This window comes from Brachyistius frenatus, unplaced genomic scaffold (assembly GCF_029030835.1).
Source record: "Brachyistius frenatus isolate BFR_SWC_R1_liver_20210118 unplaced genomic scaffold, ASM2903083v1 Contig_260, whole genome shotgun sequence".
Classification (NCBI taxonomy): domain Eukaryota; kingdom Metazoa; phylum Chordata; class Actinopteri; family Embiotocidae; genus Brachyistius; species Brachyistius frenatus.
The window spans coordinates 227,954-240,513 of record NW_027210859.1 but is presented as its reverse complement, the minus strand read 5'-3'; the positions used below and the strand labels follow the sequence as shown (position 1 = coordinate 240,513).

At 43.1% G+C, this 12,560-nt stretch overlaps 1 protein-coding gene across 1 annotated transcript; it reads right to left on the bottom strand.

Annotated features, from left to right (window-relative positions):
- Positions 1-1,133: 1,133 nt before the first annotated feature.
- On the bottom strand, positions 1,134-12,295 carry LOC138634400 (actin-related protein 2-B). The gene is made up of 9 exons (XM_069721307.1): positions 12,168-12,295; positions 10,070-10,180; positions 8,192-8,407; positions 7,813-7,885; positions 7,214-7,350; positions 6,656-6,805; positions 4,772-4,917; positions 4,076-4,208; positions 1,134-1,904 (listed from the first exon to the last, which is right to left on the bottom strand). The coding sequence occupies exons 1-9, from the start codon at positions 12,213-12,215 to the stop codon at positions 1,734-1,736; spliced, it is 1,185 nt and encodes a 394-aa protein (XP_069577408.1). The 5' UTR covers positions 12,216-12,295; the 3' UTR covers positions 1,134-1,733.
- Between the last annotated feature and the right edge of the window lie 265 nt (positions 12,296-12,560).

The following is a 12,560-nucleotide window of genomic DNA, read 5'->3' as shown; positions in this document are numbered from 1 at the left end:
GATCCCATCCCCCCCCCCCAAGGCATAAACACAGCCAATATTCATTGTCTTGCATAACAGGAAACTGAATATATTTGGGTGCTCTTCACTTCAGTAGCGCTCAAGTCGCAAATTTATCAAAATGGACCCCAGTTGTGGCAAAAAAAAGAAAAAGAAAAACTGCCACACAAACATCCTTATAAATCACTTTTCTTTATTTAAATCAGCGTTAGGCAGTTATGCTATGAACAACACAGGAAAATAAAAACAAAAACTGACAAAAAGAAAGACATTAAAACATGAGAGATCCAGTTAACATTAACTGCACTTGGCACTGGATAGACGATCATGGAAAGAGGAGGGGGAAAAAAAAAAAAAAAAAAAAAAGAAAATATACACATTTATCATACTCAAAATAGAAGTGCCTCCAGTAATCATTAAGTCGACCGTTGGGAATGAAAGACTGGAGAACTTAAACATGGTCTCAACAGCGTTTCTACTTCGATAAGATACCGTTTTTGTTTTTTTTAAACTTCACCAGTTTTGCGATGCTCTGCTTTCCAGATTTTGAATCGATCTCCTCCTCGGACCTGCGACCGAAAGGACGCGGGAGGCGAGGAGCTGCAGCGTCGCCGCGACGAGTTCATTCATTCAATTTTTGAGATTTTCATCCGGAGAGGAGGCAGAGACATCCCAAGCACTGCCACACCACCCACAAACCCCCAAAGTACCGTCACGCACCCAATGCCAAGCTCAGGGGCTTTTACTTTGTGTATTTGTCCCTTTTATAAATCAACCATCAATTCTTCATAAAAAACATGGAGGAAACTTCCGTTACCACAATACACCCCATTTACAATGGTGGTAGTGCACAGCAACAAAAGAAAAGTCAATGGAAGAAAAGAAATCAAATTTAAATTGAACTCATACATCCAACAAAAAAAAAAGAAAAAGCAAAAAAAAAAAAAAAAAAAAAAAAGGAATCCCTCTCCCAGAAAAGAAAAGTCATGATATCATTTATAAAAACCGACATAAAAATGTGATCATTTCTCGCTCACCTGGAACAGATGCTGAAAGCGGCCCGTGGCTGTTTGTGGTGGACCCTGATTGTGACGTTACAGACGTTTACGAGTTGCTTAGAAACTTTGCATCACTTTTTTTTTTTTTTTTTTTTTTTTTTTACTCCTCCCTCTGCAGGTTTAAAACGAGGGAGGAAATCTAAACGTTCTACCGGCTGGTGGGTTTTACCTGCCCAATTTAATTCACAACAAACCTATTTTGCAGGTAAACATCTCCCGCATCGTTTTTTTTTTTTTTTAACCTTCGTCACCAGCGCCGCAACATTTACTCGTCAATTTGTGGTTAAAGTCGAAGGAGGAGGGAGGAGAGGGGAGGGGAGGGGAGGGGAGGCGCGGTGGAAATCTGAAAGACATGGAATTGGTTCTCGCGAGGAAAAAAAAAAAAAAAAAAGGGTGAGCCAATCCCAAACCAGGAGAGGAGAGAGGCAGAGAGCAGGAGGAAGAGGAGGAAGAGGAGGAGGTGACGGCTCCTTTCTCTGATGTTAGAGGAGAATCAGGAGCCGAAACAGAGAATGAAGAGGGATAAATAGATATATACTCTGCAATGTGGGCGAGGGGGGGGGAAATGTGTGTAGCATGTATGTGTTTATTTGTGTGTGTGTGTGTGTGTGTGTGTGTGTGTGTGTGTGTGTGTGTGTGTGTGTGTGCGTGTGCGTGCTCTGTCCGTCCAGTGCTTTATCTGACGGTGACTCCGAGTTTTTCCAGCACGCGGACTCCTTTCTCCTGGTACTCCTCGCGGGTCAGCCAGAAGTTGTCCTTGTCCTTCATGATGTCGGCCAGCACGGCTCCGCCCAGGAACACCATGTGCTTTCGCCTGGGAGGATCCTCAATGCGGATCTTAAATTTCTACAAGACAAGAGAGACACGGAGAGGCGTGCGATAAGTTGACGATTAGAGTCCCACAATGAAGTCCTTTATGTTTTTCTAGTCGGTGTGAAGCGAACGCCGTGTGAGGATATAACAGAAAAGCAGCGACACAAACGGCCCAAAGCTTTGTCATTATTACATCCTACTTTTGATCCGACGTTTTAATGCGAGCGCCGAGTCGAGAAACGGAATTAAATGCTCGCCGAGACTTTTCGAGTGTTTGTACATTTGAATTGAAATTTGTAATTGTTGTCAAACAAGCAAACTTGAGAACTGCCAACAAACACGTTACTTTCAAATTACATTTTTAAAAGATTGCATCGTAACTAAAAACATTAAAAAAAACAATGGAGGGAACAAAATTAGATGTGATATTAAACTTAAATATGAAACATATGCCGTGTAAACATTGCTAACACTTGATTTAATTGTTGTTGTTTTTTTACCATAATGAAGCACAACAAGCTCTAAACACGACACTGACATAAACCAAGATTCCCTTATAAAGTATATATAGTGAATATGTTGGCAGTTTTAACATCCATAGATATTTGTAGTAATAACATTTGTTTAGAGTGAAGTCTTTGGTGACCAGATAAATTTAAGTCCAATATTCTCTCCGTTTTGGTCTCAGCCAACTTCTGAGGAAAATAAGTGAAGAAAGCTGCCTGCTCCATGAGGAGTCGACCAGGACCAAAACAATCAGCTGAAAGACACCAAGATACTCTATAGGAGCCGAGGGAAAGTGCAGAGTCAGGTCTGTGGGTTTCTCACTACAAACGACACATTTCACACGACACGGTCATCCGTTCACGTAAAACCACCGATTAATGCATCTACACGGAGGCTTCACGATAGCTCTGGTCAGAATCCGTCACATCGGATAAGTACCGAGTCCACTGGAGACCGATCCAGCGTATTTCAAACATCAATACAAGACTTCTCAAACCACTCCTTCAGCATGAACCTCGGCCAGCTCAGTCTGTCCGAACACTAATATTTTCACCAAATAGGGTGAAGGATGCAGCTTCTGTTTGTCGTGACTCGCTGTCTAAACGTAGCAACAAACAAACAGATTAAAAAAGAGGCGCGAGCTATAAATGGAGGCGGTGTATTTAAGCAATATATTGGCAAAGGAAAGTGTGTGTTAGGTCGACAGGCAAGTGAAACATGCGACAAGAATGATTCTTTTTCCGACGGTAAAACGCTGCCAACGTCGCAGTCCGTTGTAACTGACATGAAACAAGACATTTTTCTGTATGAAAGACTCAATTTAAGGACTTTCGTTAAGTATTTGGTATAAAACATATCGTGCGCACATTTCTGTTACTTTAACTCGGCGTATAAAGACTTCCACTGGAAAAGAAGATAAACAATTAGAGAAACGCGAGGCCATCCTGCAGTTGCAGGCAGAAAAATAAACCAGATAATGACTTGCTATTAAACCTGAGTCATCTGCAGAGCTTTGTTTACAAAATAGTTCTGTGTGAAATCTTCTGTCTTTGGGACACTGACATGGAAATGCAACATTGTGCTATTTTTCCAAAACAAATATTTAACCCCACATTCTGTTTGTTCTTATTTAAGTGCTCTTTTTTAAATTAAAATGAAGGTCTGTTGGTCTCTGGCACTCCCTGGTGGTGGCTCGTGTACACTGCGCCCCGAGTGAGACGTTACAAAATCAAAAGATTTTGTTCCCAAACTTGACAGATTTGTTTGAAACGGACGTGGTTTTAAATGCCGGCTGCACACAATTCAAGGCCTTTGATTCATTTTTTTTTTTTACTGTGAAGTCCAAGTGTGCGGCGACACCGTCAGGTAAACCGTCAGTGGTAAGTTGTACCTTTCTGGCACCTCCCTGCTCTGTCACATGTAGGAAACCTCGCCCAGGAAAAACTTAAACAAACCCGGAGAATCAGCTGGAAATATTCACTCGCGCCAACCGAGAGGCCGACTCTGGTTAACCTGAATGTCCCAAGGAGTTCAGTGGCTTCCTGTAACAACAGCACCCGTTTTAGGTCAGAGTGAACGAGCTCCAGTTTGGGCTCAAATTAATGGGTCAGTTTTTCACACCGTAAACCACATCTGAGCGGTTTTAGTCACGTAGTCGGTCACAGAAGAGGCGTCACAGGAGGGTCGGTTTTTCTCACCGAGAGCTTGTCCACGTCTCCCTTGAGCACGCGCTCCAGGTACAGCTGCTTGAGTTCCCTCTCCAGCCGAGACGGCAGGCCGGGGTACATGGTGGATCCTCCCGACAGCACGATGTGTTTGTAGAACTCGGGCCTGACAGAACCAAGACAGCCGAGAGTGAGAGACGGAAGAGAAAGAGCGACGTGCAAGACGGGAAATGAAGCGTCTTAAAATAACTCGAGTATCATCGCGAGTTTCCATCTTAACAGGCACATTTTTCTCATTTTAAGTCCAAGAAATGTTGAAAATTGACTTTGAAGCCAGACTTAAGTTCCTCTGTGATTTAAAGTAAATACTACAAAATGTATTCCTCAACTGAAACTGCAAGGCATTAGCAGCAACTTGTTGAGTTTCCTTGTTGCTGCTGCTATTTACAATCTTTAAAATACTTGATATACATTTTCAAACTTTCCATTCAGAACTACAGAATGAAAATCAAAATTTAGCTTAATGTCTAAAAGCATCTACAAGCTTTAGTGAGAGCTCTTTTCAGCGGACACCACCGTTGTACACCCATCCATCAAATGTCTCCGTTTGTGCCGTAACTTGTTAATGAAGTGTAAAACACCGAGTCACTCTCGGGAAAACTCGTTTTAATGTACGCGTCTTTCTTTAAATGATAGCGCAGCGTATTTGTGTTCTTTTGTCGGCCTCACCTGGTGTCTATGTCAGCTGCTTGGATGGTGTTGAAGAGGAGCTCGGCCACTCCGACACCCTCCACGTTGATGAGGTGGGGCTGGAAAAGAGCCTCGGGGGCCTCAAACCGCTCTCCTCCCACCTTGATCACACGACCATCTGGCAGCTGGAGATGCGTGGGAGGGATGAGATGAAAGGAGAAGGGGGAGGTGGGGGTGGAGAAGAAAGTATGACACCACTGAATGGGGGTAGGATTTAATGTACGAGAGCGCCCGAGGGCGTGAATCCTGAGAAACTACAGTGATACTCGGGATGTTTCAACTTCACAACACACCTTTTCTTAAAAGAAAAGAAAGTTTACTGCTGTCGGAGGATAAAATCCTCCCAGACTGATGATACTCTACCGAAAGTTAAAGCACAGAGAGTGCAGCTTCCAAAACCAGCGGAGTGAACGTGTGTGTGTGTGTGTGTGTGTGTGTGTGCGACTATAAAAAGGCTTCATTCAAGGCGAGGGCAGTGGGAGGAAGCGGAGGCCAGCCACCGCCGCAAAGTGGCTGCACAGGAAATGATGTAACGCACAGTTCAGGGCCCTTCGGCCACAGTTACATTGCCCTCCTTGTTTCGGCACACTCTCGCACACAAAACGATACTTACACATACATGTTCGCGCACCTATACACCTACACACACACACACACACACACACACACACACACGCCTCCCCTAACCCAAACACACACGGTCACAGAGAGCTCAGAGACACAACACGTGCTCGGCAGGGCGTGCAGTAACACAGACTGCGGGACCGACGTTTAGATTCTGCGGTTCCCCTCCGCAGGGAAAAAAAAAAAAAGGACCTTGGAAAGAAAAGCAAGTCTTGACGGAGGAGCGCTGCACCCCCATATGTTTGAGTCCCAGAGAAAACAGTTGGCGAGCAGCACTGGCCCGTCCGAAAGCGAGCCGGCGGCAGGCGTGCGGTAGTCTTACTTAGCGCCGCGCTGGAACGGATTCAGTTACCCCGTTAAGTTTGGATTTCCTCAAAATACTGCCACTTTGTGAAAAACAAAATCCTTTGGGAGGCATTTCTTTTTATAATGATGCTATTTTGAGCAGAAATATGAAACTCGGTGCACATGTGGTGCGCATAAAAAGACAGCAAAAGTAAACAGAAAATAAACATGAATCTCCCGAAGGCTGGAAATATGGAAACTTGTAAAATGTCCAACTTTCGAAAAAACTAGAGCTTGATGTTTCTTACAAAATACGGCTGCTCTCATTTACGTCTTTTTTTTTTTTTTTTAGCAGTTATTAGACGTGTTTGTATGCCATAAAACACCGTCTTCATCGTCCTTTTCAGCCTCACTCTGTCCTGAAGGGATTTCTTGAGTTCACGTCTACTTGATTTCCATCTCTTTCATAGGACACACTGTTTGTTATTATGGTTTAATGGAATATTTATTGGATAAGTGACAGGAAGCAGGAAACACAGCAGGCCGGCGTGTGCCTCAGAAAGCCGAGACCCTAAGGGCATCCAAAGAGGTGGAAATACAGGATTAAAACTGCAGAGATAATGTTTAATATCTTCTTTTATTAGTTCTTAATTTAAATGCTCTCACTGTCCCTTTTAATGTTCTCCGTGTTTTGCTATTTGATGCCAACTGAGTGAATAATGCACACGACGTCCATGTGAGACAAATTTTTAAGGTCGTGTTCCTGCTGGCTGCTGAACACCTGATGAAATGACAAACCGCAGGTTACATAACGAGTTCAGCAGCAGGTGAAGCAGCAACACGCCTTAAACTGCTTTGGAGGCGTTCGCAGTGCGACTTCTTTACTTCTCTCAGTATCTATTAAAAATGATCTTATGCTGATTGTAAGTACATTTCTCAAGTGTTTTATTTTACCGTGTACGATTCCACCAGCACGGTGGTCTCCAGCGCCAGCTTCTGCTCCTGCTCGATGTTGTAGCCCACGTAGCAGAGCTTCTCCTTCATCATGCGCACTGTCTCGAAGTCTGCGGAGTGGTTGAAGGCGTAGCCCCTCAACAACAACAGCTGCACCCAGGGAGTGAGGAAGAAGACGGGGAGATGGGGGAAGAAAGGGCAGGAAGGAGGCGAGTTAAGTCAGACGTTATTCTTTCGAGGTATTTATTATAACCTCTTTATATGTTGTTGTTGTTTTTTTTTTTTTTTTAAGTAGTGGTACTGCTGTGGGTAGACGTTTTTTTGCGAGATCTTCTCTAAATTAAGACCCTGTTATCTAAAAAGCAGATGATGTCAGCAGTTACCCCATCCCAAAGAGCAACAAGACTCGACCAAAACTGAACTCCAACATACTCATTACAACCCCAAACCCTTTATTTTGGAAATAGGATAATGGTGTTGTATTACAGCATTAAGGTGGAATGCTAGTAAATATGTGTTATCGCGTGGGATCTATCATTTGAAGGGGAGACCGGATACCTTAATGAGGTAGCGGGTGATGTCCCTGCCTGCGATGTCCAGGCGTCTCGTCAGGTGGGGCAGACTGAAGCCCTCGTACACTGGACAAATGTGTGTGACACCGTCACCCGAGTCCACCACCACGCCGGTGAGAAGGCCTGAAACACACACACACACACACACACTACGGTAAACAATCAACAGCTTTATAAAAAGGTGGGTGCGTTTGTGGCTGGGTAAACAACACAAGGACATAACACATCTAATGTAACACTGTGTTTTAAACAGAGTAACTGTAGGTATAGCGATGCTTATGTGACTAAGAAGTGGTAGTTTAATATCAAAACACAGGAAAAATACCACAATTAAAATCAATAGCTGTCTAGTTTTTGAGCAACAAACCATGAAGGAAGAGTTGAGAGGTTTCTGAAAACAGTAATAAACTAGAAAACAATTTGTAATAAGGAACTAATTATAACACCTTGCTATCAGGGTAAAACTAAATTGTTTGTGAGGAGGACATCTGTGAAACTTTTGTGATGTGAAAACTGGAGTACAGAGTGGCAAAATATCTCCTTTGAATAAACCTGCGTCCCCAGCAAGCATGCGAGTCTTCTTACCTTGAGCATACAGTGTCAGCACAGCCTGAATAGCAATGTAGACTCCTGCAAACTGGTAGGTCTCAAACATCACCTGTGGCAGAGGCCAGGAAGCAGAGTTGTTTGTTTGTTAGGAATGAGAAATAAACACAACACCGCCGGCAACACGTGCACAAATTAATCTCTGACATAATGCAGAAGTAATTAAAGGAGATTAACCAAAGTGGCACTTCTGTTCTGCTTTCAAATTTCCCCAAACGGCCGATACTTACAAAAGAACTCTATAATATCAACACTTTGATGAACTGGATGTAACGTGAACAGTGCAACATCCATCAGTGACACCTTTAAAAAACTAAAACCCTTGACGATGCACATAAACGGACCACTGTCATTGTACCTCGATGATTTTCTCCCGGTTCTTGGTGGGGTTCATGGGGGGCTCGGTCAGCAGGATCTTGCAGTTGCGGGATTCGATGCTGAGCTTCTCCGGACCGAAGGTGTAGTCCCACAGGTGCTTCATGTCGTCCCAGTTCCTGACGATGCCGTTCTCCATCGGGTAGTTCACCTCCAGCATGGAGCGCAGCTCGCTGGCCTCATCTCCCACCATCAGGTCCTGGAGGAAGGGGTCAAAAGGTCAACACGGGGAAATATTTAGAAGCCGAAGAGCACAGCCCTCCATTTTGTGAAGCCCAGTTTGGACCCTTTAGTGTCACTCGGAGTAAGAATGAGCACCCAGTATCGGTTCGGGCAATAAAATCTGTTTTTCAACTCGCCTCTTTTTCCAACTAAAATTTAAGAAACTCATCGTCCATCTTTCACTTGCCACAAAATGAGCTATCTGTCGGATAACAACAGCTGCATTCATGTAGCTCTTCAGTTTAAAACTCAGTTACCCAGCATGCACAACAAGGCATTATTTTCCATGCATGGACACCTGGAAACACTTCCCTTTAGCTACAGTAAACCACTTGTTTTAGCCCCATTCAGCTATCTGCATGCCAGGCAGCCTGACAATGTAAACAACTGCTGGGTTAGAGCTCGGTGTTAGCCACACAGTCAAGCATCTCACGTTCCACTTGGAGACACCAAAAGCCCACTGAAGGCAGCCATTTTATGGGTTCATCCTGTGGGCTTTGGCATTAACAAAGTACCAGTCACAGGCATCGCCTCCATGTGGTCTCAATAAAAAAAAAAAGAAAAGAAAAGAAAAAACAGAAAAACAGATGTGCTTCCGTCTCCAAACTGCCAGCTGTCTGCAATGCATCCCCCAGTATGTACACTTCCCCTGCACTTGTAAAAAAAATAAATAAGGTGAAACGCTTACAAATTAGGGAAGAAACTGCCCTTAAGTGGACATTACCTAAATAAAACATGTTCTGCTGACATTTTAAGTTCTTTTCAGCGGAAAACTGCAGCGGGATTGGTGGGCGTGTGGAGCTGTCAGGATGCACCAGTAAATCAGAGACTCTGAAAATGGAACCGGTCCAAAATCTCTTTTAGCACTCCATCGATAACAGCTGGCCTATGATTCATTGCGGCTATTTCTGCAAACACTTTGAGCCCGGAGAGAGGAGTGCATTAACGTGATGTGCTGCACTTCTATCTTACTCCCTTCTGCCACTCATTTGGCTGAAAACGCTAAAAAAAATTAAAAAAAAACACACAAAAAAAAAAAAAAACGCAACACCGGCAATCAGCGAACTAGTTAGGACGCAGAACAATTGGATCAGAGTGAGTAGAAAACACGAAGGAACGAATGAAGACAAGAAAGAAAACGATCGAAAAACAAAAGAAATAAGAGCTTAATTTTCAGCCGAGATCACAACATGACATCACTCTGTGGAGCAGGCAGGAACAGGAGGCGCACACACCAACCTGAACTTACCATCTTCTGAGCATTCTACTTCACCGTGGTCGAACAAAACATGGAGGAAGAGGAAGGCAAAGATGAATAAACAAAAGAATTGGAAAGGTACAGGACGGTAGAGACAGGTGTGCTAAAATAACGGGAAACTGTCAAGACATTTAAACCTCTGTTGTCTATCAAACAAACATCATTATTGGAGCAAAGTACGGCATTTATTCTACAGCGAATTTAGAGCACATTTTGACATTGTGCTTAAATCAGAAACAAACTCTGTTCTGTTATACGTGATTTAATATTTTGATTTATTTATTTTTTCTTCACTCCGTGGTATCACAACCGCTGCAACCGACACTTTCTGCTCCGAACAAAAGGATCCAATCAGGAAACATCGGGAGGTGCGGTTCATACCTTGATCTCAATGTTCCCCACTTTGGCTGTTGAGCGAATGATGGGCCTCCCGACAAGTGCAGGGAAGATGTGCTCGGGGAAGTTGGAGCCTGCATAGCCGCACTTGACAAACTACGACGGGGAGACAAGAAAACCACAGTGCAGAGGAAGTGATGAGTAAACACAGCACAGAAGAAAAAAAAAAAACACACATCACTGTGACCCTGCTGATAACGGTGGACTTAATTATCATTTAGAACAAGATAAAAATAACACGTAAGCTTCATGTATGTCAGCGTGAACTCGCAAGAACATCTGTGATCAGTACCGACGGTGTTCACGGCACCTTAAATGTATATTCATTCAAAACCGAAAAAAGAAAACCTAATTTTAGTCAATTATATTCTGCACTAAAATGAAATTAGCAAAGACATTTGATGTATAACTAATATTGAAAACAACTCCCGCTTGCTCTTAATACCCACAATTAAATTGTTAGAGAGTTAGAGAAACATTTTCCATCTCATAGCTAAATGTCATTACATGGTGACAACATGTTTTGATAGATATTTATCTACAGAGGCAATTACTAATACCACGTGGAGATATAGGCAGGTGGAGGCGTCGCCATTCACCGTTCGTTTGCGACGAGCTCAGATAATTGTAATACTGAACTGAACGCCAGGAAATCATTTCATCAAAAGGTGCATCAGTTTATTATTAAAGCTAAAACATCAGATGATTTTAAAATACCGTTATGTCAACATATTTTCCTTTTTCGTGCCGCTTCGCCAAATTTAAAACCGCAATTTAAATAAGCTGCAAATAAGCCAAAACTATTCAGAGTTTTCTTTCATCTTGTTTTTTTTTTTAAGGTGCATGTGAAGTAAAGATATCTGTGATGTGAACAGTTGATGTTGGTGACACAGTCACGTCTCACTTCCTCTTGACTTCTCAGTTCAACCTTGACACAGGGAGAGCAGTTTTTTTTTTTGTTTCTGGCTTCGCACAACGCAACTAAAAACCATCTCAAAAAAGCCTTACTGGTGAGAAACACGCTGAGCCAACATCCTCTTACATAAGGAAGTCCGTCACTACACTTCAGAGGAGGCCGTGTTACGTATAGATGTGTATATAATATATATATATATATATATATGTGTGTAATGAGCAATTCATGAGCATAAACAAAGATCAGCAAAGTGTTTATTGTTTTTTTTTTCTATCTATAAACACCCACAAATTCCTGAAGTGTTTATGAAATCGACAAAAAGTGCCAGTTTTTTATATATTTTTTTATCAAATCAATGTAGATTAAAAATAAATAAATAAAAAATGAACGTATTTATGGAAAATACATTTAATTCCCGAGCATCTTAGAAACTGTTTTTTTTTTTTTTGGAAGACATTTAAATGGATGAAGTTGGTGCTGGAACAATAAAATATATATTAAAAAAAATATTAATAAAAAAAAAAAAAAGGTGGTTCCTCAATTCACCTGGCACGGCCCAGCTGAAGCTGCACCGAGCCGAGACTCGGCGTTAGCACCACCACCACCACCAGCACCACCACCCTCCATGAAAAAAAAACACTAAAACAAAACAAAAAAATCTAGCTGCTGTCCTTAATACGCAAAAACCACAGCAGAAATAAACGCATCTGCAAATTCCGCGTGGTTTGCTGAACAAATATCCGAAATGTCTGACGCAGGAGGAACCAGACAGCCCAGCTGTTGAAGGCTAACTGTAGCCTAGCAGGCTAGTTAGCATCTTTAGCTCAGCCACCGTCGGTTCATTTGAGGTTCGGCTCATCCGCCTTAATTTAACATGGAGGTGTGGGGTGGAGGCGAGTTTATGATACCGCAGTCGCCAATTTGGGGGGGGGGGTTTTTTTTCACGCCGACATGCGCGTCCGCTCTACGGCGGGGGGTTAGTTTCCGTGTCGGGGTCCGGATGAATGAAAAGTAGCCACATGCTAACTAGCTGACAGCTCCACTTCCTGTTTCAGAGAATCGTTCGACATAACGGGGCGCTGTTTTAAAAAAGCCCCTTTAAAAACAAAAACAAACAAACAAACAAACAAACGAACACACACGGGAGGCGAGGCGGCCCGAACTTACCCCGGTCCCGTTGTCACAGACCACCACTTTCCTTCCCTGGCTGTCCATTGTGTGTGTTTTGTTTTAAAAAAAAAAAGCCCAGTCGCCGCTGAACCTCCCTGAACTTTCTTCGGCGAGCCGGAAGGAAGACGACAGCAGCCCGGAAGGGAAGGGTGCACATCCGGTGAGCACGAGCGCCGCTCAAATGACAACCCCCCCCCCCCCCCCTCCCCCTCCCCACCCCGCCCTCCGAGATTTTTAAATTTCTAGGTAATTTATCTCAATTAATTTAACAAAAAACGAGCAGCCTGATATTTTTAATGTCGATGTTTTTACTTGATTGGATGGAGCCCAGTCCGGATATCTGTGAAACTAAACTTCATGGACAAATCTCAAAGCAAATCCTCATTAAAG

Coding starts and splice junctions, on each gene's coding strand:
- LOC138634400 (XM_069721307.1), bottom strand. CDS start 12,215: ATGGACAGCCAGGGAAGGAAAGTGGTGGTCTGTGACAACGGGACCGGG. Junction 7,886..8,191: donor ACCGGGAGAAAATCATCGAG/GTACAATGACAG, acceptor CCTCTGCCACAG/GTGATGTTTGAGACCTACCA. Junction 4,918..6,655: donor TGCTGGTGGAATCGTACACG/GTAAAATAAAAC, acceptor ACGCATCTCCAG/CTGCCAGATGGTCGTGTGAT.